This window comes from Pistacia vera, unplaced genomic scaffold (genome assembly GCF_008641045.1).
Source record: "Pistacia vera cultivar Batoury unplaced genomic scaffold, PisVer_v2 Contig477, whole genome shotgun sequence".
In the NCBI taxonomy this organism is placed as follows: Eukaryota; Viridiplantae; Streptophyta; class Magnoliopsida; order Sapindales; family Anacardiaceae; genus Pistacia; species Pistacia vera.
In genome coordinates, this window is record NW_022196309.1 from 251,525 (window position 1) to 263,833 (window position 12,309).

The 12,309-nt window shown below is 34.6% G+C and overlaps 1 protein-coding gene across 1 annotated transcript; it reads right to left on the bottom strand.

The window, feature by feature from the left end:
* Positions 1 to 4,890: 4,890 nt before the first annotated feature.
* LOC116146384 lies at positions 4,891 to 9,183 on the bottom strand. Its single transcript, XM_031431786.1, has 6 exons — positions 8,708 to 9,183; positions 8,538 to 8,644; positions 7,509 to 8,326; positions 7,016 to 7,148; positions 5,487 to 5,992; positions 4,891 to 5,357 (listed from the first exon to the last, which is right to left on the bottom strand). The coding sequence occupies exons 1-6, from the start codon at positions 8,994 to 8,996 to the stop codon at positions 5,234 to 5,236; spliced, it is 1,977 nt and encodes a 658-aa protein (XP_031287646.1). The 5' UTR covers positions 8,997 to 9,183; the 3' UTR covers positions 4,891 to 5,233.
* Positions 9,184 to 12,309: the final 3,126 nt, after the last annotated feature.

A 12,309-nucleotide genomic window follows, 5' to 3' on the forward strand; every position in this document is an offset into this window, starting at 1 on the left:
ATGGCTTGTAATATTAGTTAAGTTTATTTCATTTTATTGTATTTGTCAATTACTTGTTTATCCTTGTATTTGTCTATATAAGGGTAACTATTTCATTGTAACAATTAACTTTTGAAATATATAAAATTGGTTTATCCATTTGAGAGAACTTTTGTGTTCTTGAGTGTGAATTCTTTATCCAAGTCTTGGCAAGGGATTTGTTGGTGAATAAAGTCAAGTTGGTGGAGAAATCCTTTATACTTGAAGTGTTATTACTTGTCTTGGTCCGAAAATGGCAAGTAAGTGTTTTGAACTCTAATATTTGTGTTGGCCAAATTTGCTTGGTTTTGTGGTATATCGTTATGTTGTATTGGTTGGAAATGGATCATCTTGATACACTTGATGCTAATGGTTTCAGTTACAAAGCAGTGAATGGGAGTCTAAAGGTGATGAAAAGGTCTTTAGTGGTTATGAAGGTTGAGAGAAAGAATGGGTTGTATGTGTTGAATGAGGAAGCTAAGAGTGGTACTACAGCTATTAGTTCTCTAGAGGTTCAAGACAAGACTGTTCTTTGGCACCAGAAACTTGCTCATATTAGTGAGAGAGGCCTAGTAGAGTTAAGTAGGTAGAATCTGCTTTATGGGGACAAAATTGAGAGATTGACATTTTGTGATCACTGTGTTTATGGCAAGATGAGTAGAGTTAAGTCTGGTTCTGGTCAACATTACTCAAAGGCACCACTTGAGTATGTTCACTCAAATGTTTGAGGACCCGCTAGACATTATTCTCTTGGTGGATGTAGGTATTTTATTAGTTTTATGGAAGATTTCTCAACATATGTTTGGGTTTATTTTTTGAAGACCAAGGATTAAGCATTTCTAAAGTTCAAGGAATGAAAGACCATGGCGGAGACTCAAACTGGGAAGAAATTGACGACGCTCAAAACTGATAATGGTTTAGAATTTGTTAATCAAGTGTTTAATGATTTCTGCAAGTTAAATGGTATAGTGAGGCACAAGACAGTAAAGCATACACCATAACAAAATGGCTTATGTGAAAGAATGAATAAGACCATTTTGGAAAAGGTTAGAAGCATGCTTTCAAGTTCAAAATTACCACTGAAGTTTTGGGCTAAAACAGTACACACTACAGTCTACCTCATTAACAGAACATCATCCTTAGCAATAGACTTTAAGGTTCCTTTGGAGAAGTTTACTGGACACTCAATTAAACTGGACAATCTTAAAGTGTTTGGCTGTTTATCCTATTCTCATATTAAGGATGATAAACTTAAACTGAAGGCTATGAAATGCATTTTTTTTTTTTATATCCAAAAGGTGTTAAAGGCTTCAAACTTTGGAATTTGGAGGATAAAAAGTGCATTATAAGCATAGATGTGATATTCAGAAAGCATGTGTTATTGGGGCTTAGGAAAGAGATGCAAAGTTCAGAGGGGATGTTATCTGAGGCTGATAAATTAGAATTAGAATTAGAATTAGAGTTGTTAACTTTTCAATCTGGGCAGAATTCAGACCAAGGTGGAGCAATTGATACTAAAATTCCACATGAGACAAAAGATGAACAAGTTGAAAATCTTGAAGATGAACCAATGGGAAATGAATCAGAACTGGGAGATTATCATTTAGCCAGAGATCGGGTTAAGAAGGTGATTAGGCCTCCCAATAGGTTTGGATATGTAGATCTTGTTGCTTATGCACTGCAAGTAGAAGAAGATTTAAATGATGAAGCTAAGACATATCAAGAAGCTGTAACCGGAATGGATAAACTTAAGTGGAAAAAGGATATTGATGAAGTGTTCAACTCTTTGTTGAAGAATGGAACGTAGACATTGGTGGATAAACCCAAGAATAGTAGAGTGGTTAGATGTAAGTGGATTTTTAAAAGGAAACCAAGAATGACTTCTTCTGAGTCTCCAAGATTCAAGGCTCGTTTAGTGGCAAAGGGATTTACTCAAATTGAGGGTATAGACTACAATGAAATCTTCTCTTCTGTAGTCAAGCATTCTTCCATAAGAGTGATATTGTCACTAGTTGTTCAGTATGATCTTGAGCTGGAACAATTGGATCAGCGTTTTTACATGGTGATCTGGAAGAAAAGATTCTGATGGAGCAACCTGAAGGTTATGAAGAAAAAGGCAATAAAGGTCAAGTTTGTTTACCTAAAAAAATTTTATATGGTCTTAAACAATCACCACGTCAATAGTATAAAAAGTTTGATTCATTTATACTTGAAATTGGTTTTCTGAGATGCAATTATGATAGTTGTCTTTACTTTAAAAAAACTTCAGATATGACTCATGTTTATTTGCTTTTGTATGTGGATGATATGCTTATTGTCTGTCATGACAAGTCTGAGTTAACTCACCTGAAGAAGATGTTGAATACCAAGTTTGAAATGAAAGAATTGGGTAAGGCTCAAAAGATTCTTGGTATTTCAATAATCAAAAATCGAGTTAATGGGAGCTTGAAGCTGTCTCAGCAAGAATATGCTGAAAAAATACTACAAAAGTTTAACATGGGAGAGTCCAAGGCTGTTCAGACACCACTTGGGCAACATTTCAAGCTTCACATTATCAAAGTCCACAATCAGAAGAAGAAAAATTGAAGATGTCTTCTGTGTCTTATGCTAATGCTCTAGGAAGTTTGATGTATCTGATGATATGCACTAGGCCAGATTTAGCTTATGTAATAAGCCTTATAAGCAAATTTATGAGTAATCATGGGAAGGTTCATTGGGATGCCTTGAAGTGGATACTGAGATGTGTGAAGGGGACAACTTCTGTTGGTATTAAATACAAAAGAAGTCAATTGAATCAAGCTTGTGTAGATGGGTTTGTAAATGCTGATTATGTAGGAGATGTTGACAGAAGAAAATCCACTACTGGATATGTATTCTTGGTTTGGGGAAATGTGGTGAGTTAGAAATCTAAACTTCAGAATATGGTGACTTTATCCTCTACAGAATCTGAATATGTAGCCATTACTAAAACTGCAAAAGAAGCAAGGTGGTTGATGGGTCTTGTAGGTGAACTGGGAATTGTTCAGAAACTGATGGTGATACAAAGTGATAGCCAGAGTGCTTTTCACTTGTGTAAGAATCAAGTTTTCCATGAACGTAGTAAACACATACATGTACATCTTCACTTCATTCAAGAACTTATTGAGAATTGTGAGATAAGAGTGGAAAAGGTGGCTGGATGTAAAATTCCAACAGACATGCTTACAAAGCCAGTTACTACTGATAAACATAGGCTCTATATGAGCCTATTACATGTTGAATGATAATCATCAAGGATTCCAAGGCAAGGGTTAATTTTCTAGTATGTGAAAGCAAGTACCAAGGTGGAGAATTGTGATAAGTTTGGCACTTCTTTGTCATGTCACTAGCCAAGTCAACAAGTTGTTTTTAATGTTTGGAAAGTCAAATATTCTGGCTTATTGAAATGCTGTCGTTTTGGATAATGGAGGACCACTTTTAGCTCTTGTCTTCATGGCATTAATTCACCTACAGCAAAAACAAATTCAGTTGCTCTCTCTCTTTTGCAATGTCGCACCATTCAGTTAAGATTCTTCTTAATCTTCATCCTACGGCTGGAAGGAAGCTTGATTTCAAGTGGAAGCTGATGCTGAGACCCTGTGATTGTTTAAAAACTCACCCTTGATTAACAGAGAGTGAGAGAGAGTTGATTGGATTCAAAGGGGGCTAGGGTTTATCAATTAATCAGGTGTGATTCTTCCTTGTTATTGGGTTTAAAGGTTAATATGATCTGTAAATCTAAGGATACTATTGATTCAATGAAATACTACCTTGCCTTTAAGAGTGAACATAGGCCTCGAGTGCTGAACCACTATAATCAAATGTCTCCTTTATTTTTTTCTTGTTTTTCTCTTTATATCTTAATGCCTATTGATTGTCCTGCGATTGATTGTTTTTTAATCTTGTTGGGATTGTTCATCTAAGAGCATAGTTTTATTATATTTGATCAAAGAAACTCTAACAGTAAATAATGAGAAGGGTAAATAGACTCTTATGTATAAAATGGAAGTAACCCTAAAAATTAACTGAACAGAAGGGGGTTTTTTAATAGTTTCTCAGAACCCTAGGTTTTCCTAAGTTTAGCTGATCTCTCGAGGGGGTGGACAATAAAAACCCAACGTTTTGACGTTGTAGCTCAATTTTGTTCCTGATTAACCCTCCAAGTTGGGGGACAATGAACCTTATTCATGGAAACATCAGGGTGGCCTCCGCATTTCCTGGTAGGTCGTCTTCAACAAGCAATGTAACTGCACTAAATTTAAAAGAGGGGATAAAGTGGGACACACTTCTAGGAGGAGATGAATGTTGCACCAGATTGAAAGGAAGCCCATGGACCCTTACAGCAATATGTTGGACCAACTCTACGAATGGGGATTATGTACCCAAATGATGGGTAAGCCATGGATGAAAGACTCTAATCCTACCTCAAAAATCACAATTCTGCATATTAGGATATTGGCATCTGTTATGTCCAGCAAAAGCTAGAACAGAAGATCCTAGTACAAGCTCATATATCTTTTTCGTTCATCTGACAAGCTGATCAATTGCAGGAAGGCAAAATCAAAAAGTTCAGACTATCGTGATACCAAAATCAGACACAAGATCCAGTGACTATGGCCACGGTCCCCAATCCCCTTATATCATGAACCAAACTATTGATCCACCAAAGCTATATCATGGTCCTCTTGTTCAATTCAGGCACAATCTGCAGATACTAAACAACACATAAGATACGAATCGTCTTAAGTGTTTCCTTGTACTATAGGCCTACATTAACAGTACCTGTAGAACAGGATCCTAATCCAGAGTTGGAACCAAAAAAAGGCAACAATGATAAGATAAGAAATTATTCTAAGACAGAAGACTAATGCCCTCTATGAAACACCAAATAAACTAGCTTCAAGTAGAGTATATATGCATGACAGCTTACGCTACAAAATGCACAAAGGATTCCTACATTGTCAGTTGTCTAACTCAGGAAATGGGCTCTAGGGGTCTTCTAGCTTGTTTACTAGCTCTGCCAGAAGATTTCTTGGAGCATCAACTATACATGAATTATATATTTAAATTATATTTTCTACAGATTCAACATCTTTTTTTCCTTTAAACAACAAAAGAAGCAAACAATTGCAATAAAACTACATGTGGCTAAAATAGCCTGAGTTGACGCACAACTGCCTAATAAATACCTCCAAACCTATTTACTTATCGGGGAAGTCAGCTTACTTTCCTCTGAATCATGTTTTGATGAAGCATCTCCACCCATCAATTCCTGGAAACCATCAACCTTCACTGGAGGAGCCCTAACAATGCCCATATTCCTGCATGCACACAACTTGATTCAGAATGATCACTTTTAATCAGCTCTAATTAACTTTCTTTTTCTCTCTTTTTTTCTTTTTTTTTCCCAGAACTGTAAGTAAAATTCAGTATTTCTTTTTAATTCTTACTGTGTCTGCACTTGGGGTGTCTGCATTGGAGGTGTCTGCATTGGAGGTGTATGCAGTGGAGGTGTATGCATTGGAGGTGTCTGCATTGGAGACGTCTGCACCTGAGGTGTCTGCATTTGAGACGTCTGCACCTGAGGTGTTGGCACTTGAGGTGTCTGCATTTGAGGTGCCTGCACTTGAGGAGTCTGCAATTGAGGAATTTGAACAGACGCCAACTGTCTCAACTGATTGCTAGATTTTAAATGGAGATTTGACAGTTGTTGCCGGAACTGCATTTGAGATTGCCTGGGATTAACTGCATTTAAGGGGTTTGCATCCATTTGCAGTTCTGAAGAGTTCTCCACCTTGGCTGTTACCGTGGGTCGGTCTTTATCCATATCCATGCCAGGGTGAGGATTGGTTGGTTGGCGTTTCCGCATCCTCTCCAAGTGTTGCTGCTGCAGCTGTAAAGCCAAATTTTGAGGTTGAACCACCTGCTGTATTTGCTGATTCATTTGTCGTGGTAACTGTAGCTTCAAAATAAAATTTTAGTGGAGGAATTTCCAACAATGCCATATCGAAAATTCAACATTAGGACTCGTTTATCTATAGTGTAAGCTATACATACAAAGGTATTAACTCTCCTCAAAATTCACTATTAAACCCCAACATCAAGAAATCATGATTCAATAACAGTCTCAGGTACAACATTTAAAGAATTTACCAATCAATGAAAGAAATATAAACATACTAGAGCTTCAAAAACCTCAGGAGCTGGTTTCATCGTCTATAAAATCAGTTCACTGATAATAATCATAAATCCAGTCACATCAGTTGTGCTCAGGAAAAAAAAAAAAAAAAAAAAAGCTTCACGCATTTGTAAACTTTCAAGGTGTGCTTGGTTGGCTGCGCTGGGCAGTATTTAATGGAAGGGAAGGCATTATTTATTTTTTTTTTTTTAGTCGCTGTTTGGCTCCAATTTTGGCAAATGAGACTGCATTATAAGCTGTATCAATTTGAAAAGAAAAAAGACTGCACCCCTGATGCAGGAGCATCCAAGTTAAATCAAGTTAAATTAGGATTTCAGTTTTCCATCTTTATTTAGGATTCCTATTTAATAAAATATTTATTAGGAATAGTTTTCAGTCTAGAATTAGGATTTGTCCTAACTAGTATAAATAGACAACAGGAGTCAGTTTGCGTATTGTATCTTTTCTTTAGTTCAGAATTTTAATTCTAAGGTTTTCCTTAAACCTAATTATTTTCTATTGTTCCAACCACAATCACCCTATTCTAGCCCTAATTCAATTCACTCCAATCCAATACGAAAAAAATTAGTTCGATCCAATGCGTTACACCAAATGCCCCTTAATGTTCTCCTCTTAGGACTGCTTGAGGGGAAGCGACAAATATTGTTACTCTGATATTTCAGGAGTTGGATGGGGGATAATTTGGTTAAAAGATTAGAACAGCTAGACATGAATCAGGACTTCCTAAAGAATCCCTTAGTTAAATCCAACTCATACAAGAAACCATGCAGAAGAACATACCTGCTGGGGTAGTCTAAGGGTACTCTGTTGCTGCGCCTGCGATTGTGGCTGCATTCCATGTACTTGTTGCTGAGTTTGTGGCACTATATTCCTACTACCTTCCTTAACAAGCTCCGTAAAAACCTCAAAAGTTCTAGTGAGTAAAAAAGAGAAATATGTTAGACAATGGACACAACAGAACAAGCACTATGCCATTTAACCAAGCCAGCAGAAAATAATGATGCAATTACAAGCCCACGTAAAACTGATAGAAATTTTAGTTAACTATTTCATTTACTAATGAAATAATTACGATAATAACTGTTCGTTATTTTCCAAAATTTAGTCATATAACAGTCAAATGGCAGTAGCCCATTTGAATGTACAATACATGCAAATATATTATTTTACTAAACAGAAGAAACACGTGTGGATAACACTTCTCTGGAAGGCAAAAAAGCAACAAAGTTTAACCAATACCACAAATTTAATACAAAAAGAACTTCAAACTTACCTATATCCAGCTACTTCAAGAAACATCCTAATTAGTTCAATGGCAGAACAATGTTGTCTGTAACCATCAGAAAGAACTTTCAAGGTAACGCCTAATTTACGAATTTGACATCCAAGCAATTGAGAAAACACTTCCAACGAGACTTTAGTAGCACCATCAAATCCCGAAACAGTCAGTAGGCGGGCTATTACCTTTTGAGACACCTGTGATGCTTGCTCTTCAGAAAGACATTTATTATTCCCTTCAGAAACATTTTTTCCACGATGAAAGTTGCCTCCTTGTTCCATGCCAAGGTACTCAGGCTGTATACCAAGCCTCTCAATCATAACAGGACTCCTGGTCATAACCTGAGGCAAGGTATCAAGAATCCCATTCAACTCTACTTTTAGGTTAATTTTCTCTCTATTAATTGCCGGGACTGCAAAATGAGGCACACTATTCATTAAAAACATTGCTTCAGGTAAAAAAATGTCTCCATCAACCGAGTTACCAAAATCTGAAACAGAATCTGACAGCATGCTGGATGTACTCTCCGAGACAGAATTTCCAGAGCCTGTGCACTGATCCTCCAGAAATGGTACACGCCTTCTCTTATGTTTCTGAACAACTCTAAGGTAATCAGACATCCCCTCAGGGGTACGTTTATCCAACTCTCGTTGCCCCAGCAATACCTTATATGGTCTACTAAGTTTATACTTCTCAATAAACCGATCATACCATGTTTCCGGCAATTCGTCACTCCGAAATCTCTGGGGCAACATATCATACTGGGATTCATCATATCTTGTTCCAGTATTATAAGCTGATTTCAACTGATTCTGCAAACCCAATCAACATTTTTAGCAAAAATTAACACAAAAATAACTCCATATGTTCATTCTAGTACTGTAATCTCTACGGTTTAATGAGAACACATATATTACATCACAAATTCAGGAAAACATTTGTATGTGATGGATACCAGACCAATAATAAAAATTAGCATAACACTAGAATAATAATGTAACAAATATAATTAGGTTATCAAACCTTGGACGGCACAGTATTTGACGAACCAATAGTTTCTCGCATTTGAACCCCGTCTTGCGAATTATTTTCCAGAGTGAAGTACAAGTCATCGCCGTGCAACTGCAAATCTAAACACAAGGAAACCGGTTACAAAATTCACGACTGAAACAAGTGAAGAAACAGAGACTCACAGTTTGGATTGAGCTTCGAGACGGAAGCAGAAGAAGGATCATCATTTGGAAGAAACAGAGAGATGGCGGCTTTGTCGAACAATAGAGCGCGTGCGCGGAGTTGGAGATGGATCTGAGACTTAGATTTGGTGTGGTCGGCTCGCATGAAGGACTCCCACGTGGCAGGCGAAGAGAGGGAGTGAACGAAAGAAGAATAGTAAGTGTCACCGAGCCAGGTGCGCCACACGCCGCATACCTCCAACTTCCGAGCCAACTCGTAACCGCGTCCGTCGTCGCCGAGCAAAGCCATGGAGGAGAGTGAAGGTGAATCGAGTATCGAAGTCGAAACCTGAGGGTAAAGTTTCTGTTTTCGGATCGAAATTTTTTCTCCCCGGCCCAGTTCAACCCGACCCGTTGTTCATTTCATTTCTGATTTCCCAGTCAGGCACCCACAATAATTTAAAAAAAAAACACCCCGTTGGTTCACTTAAACTCTTGTAAAAATACTTCTTAAAAACTTTATATAAACCATTTGAAACGCACACGCTATTATTGGAAAATATTATATAACTAGACATAGGGTCTGCCTATTCCGCAATATGTTTATTTAATGTTTTTAAAACATATTATAAACAAATTTATTCTAACCAAATAAACTAATTAGATTAAGACATAATAATTATTAAATTATACAAATTTTAAAGTAAATATAAATTATATATATATAAAATTATGTTAAAATAAAATTAATAATTGTACCTGTATAATTATTAGTATCAATTATGGATAGATGTCATTGAATCATTCATCAAATTTATGAAGATCACTTGAATATTATATGGTCTAATTATATTTTCAAGATCATCACCTTATACAATTGATATTATTTTTGCAAAAATGTCTTTGATATTCGATGTCAATATTCTGCAATGAATTGTATATGATATTTAATATCACCTGAATATTATCGAGATCAACTATTTAAACTTAAAATTTATATTGACCTTCCCCAATTTCTGTAACTTATATTCATTTTCAAGTTGCGTTGCGCGGCTATGTTTATTATATTTTTTTACATTATTATTGGTTTTTTTGTGCTTTAAATATATATTTTTTATATTGAAGTTTATTTTATATTGAATTGATAATTAAAAATCAATAAATAAAATATCCACAAATTGAACTCAAAGTCTTTGTCATCATGGTTCTTCTCAAATGTGTCACCATTTGACATTTGCAACCAAAGTTTAAAACTTTGTTAAGAAAAGCAAAAAAATTTGCAAGATAACCCATTGAGTATTATTGATAAGTCTATAAATCAATCTGAGAAAGAGAAACTTTGTTGAAAAATGTGAACTTTTAAGCACGAGACTTACAGAGCCAAAGGAAAAAATTGATTTTGATTGTTGAAAAGAGAAAATGAATTATTTTTATTGTTATTATTTTATAAATAAAAAAAATTAACAATATTGAGAAAAGAACTCATATAGAAAGCAACAACAACTCCAACAGTATAATCTGAAGGCAACTTAATTGAAGCATTAAAGAAGCCATGAAGATAAAGGTCTTGTGACACAAATCCATTTGCTGCAAGTAGAATTGACCACCACTTAGAGCAAAAAAAGCATTTGATGAGAGCATCCTAAAGAAAGATGATAATTGTAAAACCCATAAATCAAAAAATAAAATCAATCCAAAAATCAACAAAAAGAGATAGAATAAATACAATTAAAACTACATATCGTTATTTGATTTATGTTGTCATCGCTAAAATTGAATATATTTTATGTATATGATGATAAAATGAATGATTCGGCAGCAGGTCTATAGTTATTCAAATTTTTTGTATAATATATCAAATTAAAGCCCTATCTTTCTAGTTTCCAAATATTCAAACCACTCACCAATTGGATTTTTATTGAGCAAATTATGGTTAATTTACTATTGACTATGCAGTAAAAATCGAGAAACAGGGGAAACCAAAATGTGTGCGATGATAAAAGGAATGGTTAGAAAGTAGGGCTACAGTTATCCAAATTAAACGTATAATATATACAATTAAAGCCCTACCTGTCTACTTTCTAAAAATTTAAACCTCTCATCAATTGGATTTTTACTGAGCAAGTTATGGTCAATTTACTACTGACTGTTCAGTGGAAATCGAAATGTATATGATGATAAAAGGAATGGTTCAGAAGTGGGGCTACAGTTATCCAGATTAAGCATATAATATATAAAATTAAATCCCTATCTATCGACTTTCTAAATATTCAAACCTCTCATCAATTAGATTTTTATTAAGAAAGTTATGGTCTGTTTACTACTGACTGTTTAGTGGAAACCGAAATATGTGTGATGATAAAAGGAATGGTTAAATAGTGGGGCTACAGTTACCCAAATTAAGCATATATCAAATTAAAGCACTGTCTGTCTAGTTTTTAAAGATTTAAACCTCTCATCAATTGGAGTTTTATTGAGCAAGTTATGGTCAATTTACTACTAATTGTTCAATGAAAACTTAAATGTGTGTAATGATAAAATGAATGGTTTACCAAAGCTACATGGTTCAACATCAAACATCAGTTGATATTTGTTAAATAAATGAAATTAGTTATATTCAGCAACAACCTCTTTTCACGATATATGTATGTGCCATAAAAAGATATTAACAAAAAGAGATAGAACAATTACAATTAAAACTACATATCAATATTTGATTTTCTTTAAGGATAATAATAATGGTTCGGCATATTACAAATGGTTTACTAAGGCTACATGGTTCAACACCAAACATCAGATGATATATGTAATACAAATAAAATTTGTTATATTCAGCAACAACTTGTTTTCGATATATGTATGTAACATAAAAAAATATCAACAAAAAGATATAGAATAAATACAATTAAAACTATATATCAATATTTGTTTTCCTTTGTCATCACTAAAATTGAATTGGTTTTATATGTGTGAAGATAAAATGAATGGTTCAGTCATAGGTCTATAGTTATCCAAATTCATCATATAATATATCAAATCAAATCTCTATCTTTCAAGTTTTCAAAGATTCAAACCGCTCATCAATTGGATTTTTATTGAGTAAGTTATGGCTAATTTACTACTGATTATCCAGTGGAAATCGAGAAATATGAGAAACTGAAATGTGTGTGATGATAAAAGGAATGGTTCGGAAGTGGGGCTAAATTTATCCAAATTAACCATATAATATATCAAATTAAAGCTCTATCTGTCTAATTTCTAAAGATTCAAATATCTCATCAATTGCAGTTTTATTGAGCAAGTATTTACTACTAATTGTTCAGTGGAAACTGAAATGTGTGATGATAAAAGGAATGGTTCAGAAGTGGGGATACAGTTATCCAAATTATGTGTATAATATACCAAATTAAATCCCTATCTATTTAATTTCTAAAGATTCAAACCTCTCATCAATTGGAGTTTTATTGAGCACGTTATGGTCAATTTACTACTGACTATTTAGTGGAAACTGAAATGTATATGATGATAAAAGGAATGGTTTGGCAGGGGGGGTACAGTTATCCAAATTAAGCGTATAATATATCAAATTAAATTCATTTCTATCTAGTTTTATTAAGCACGTT

What these genes read in the sequence shown, in the direction of transcription:
- LOC116146384 (XM_031431786.1), bottom strand. Translation starts at nt 8,996, where the DNA reads ATGGCTTTGCTCGGCGACGACGGACGCGGTTACGAGTTGGCTCGGAAG. An exon ending in CTCGAAGCTCAATCCAAACT is followed by an intron (nt 8,645 to 8,707) that starts GTGAGTCTCTGT and finishes CCTTGTGTTTAG; the next exon opens with ATTTGCAGTTGCACGGCGAT. An exon ending in CAAATACTGTGCCGTCCAAG is followed by an intron (nt 8,327 to 8,537) that starts GTTTGATAACCT and finishes TTGGGTTTGCAG; the next exon opens with AATCAGTTGAAATCAGCTTA.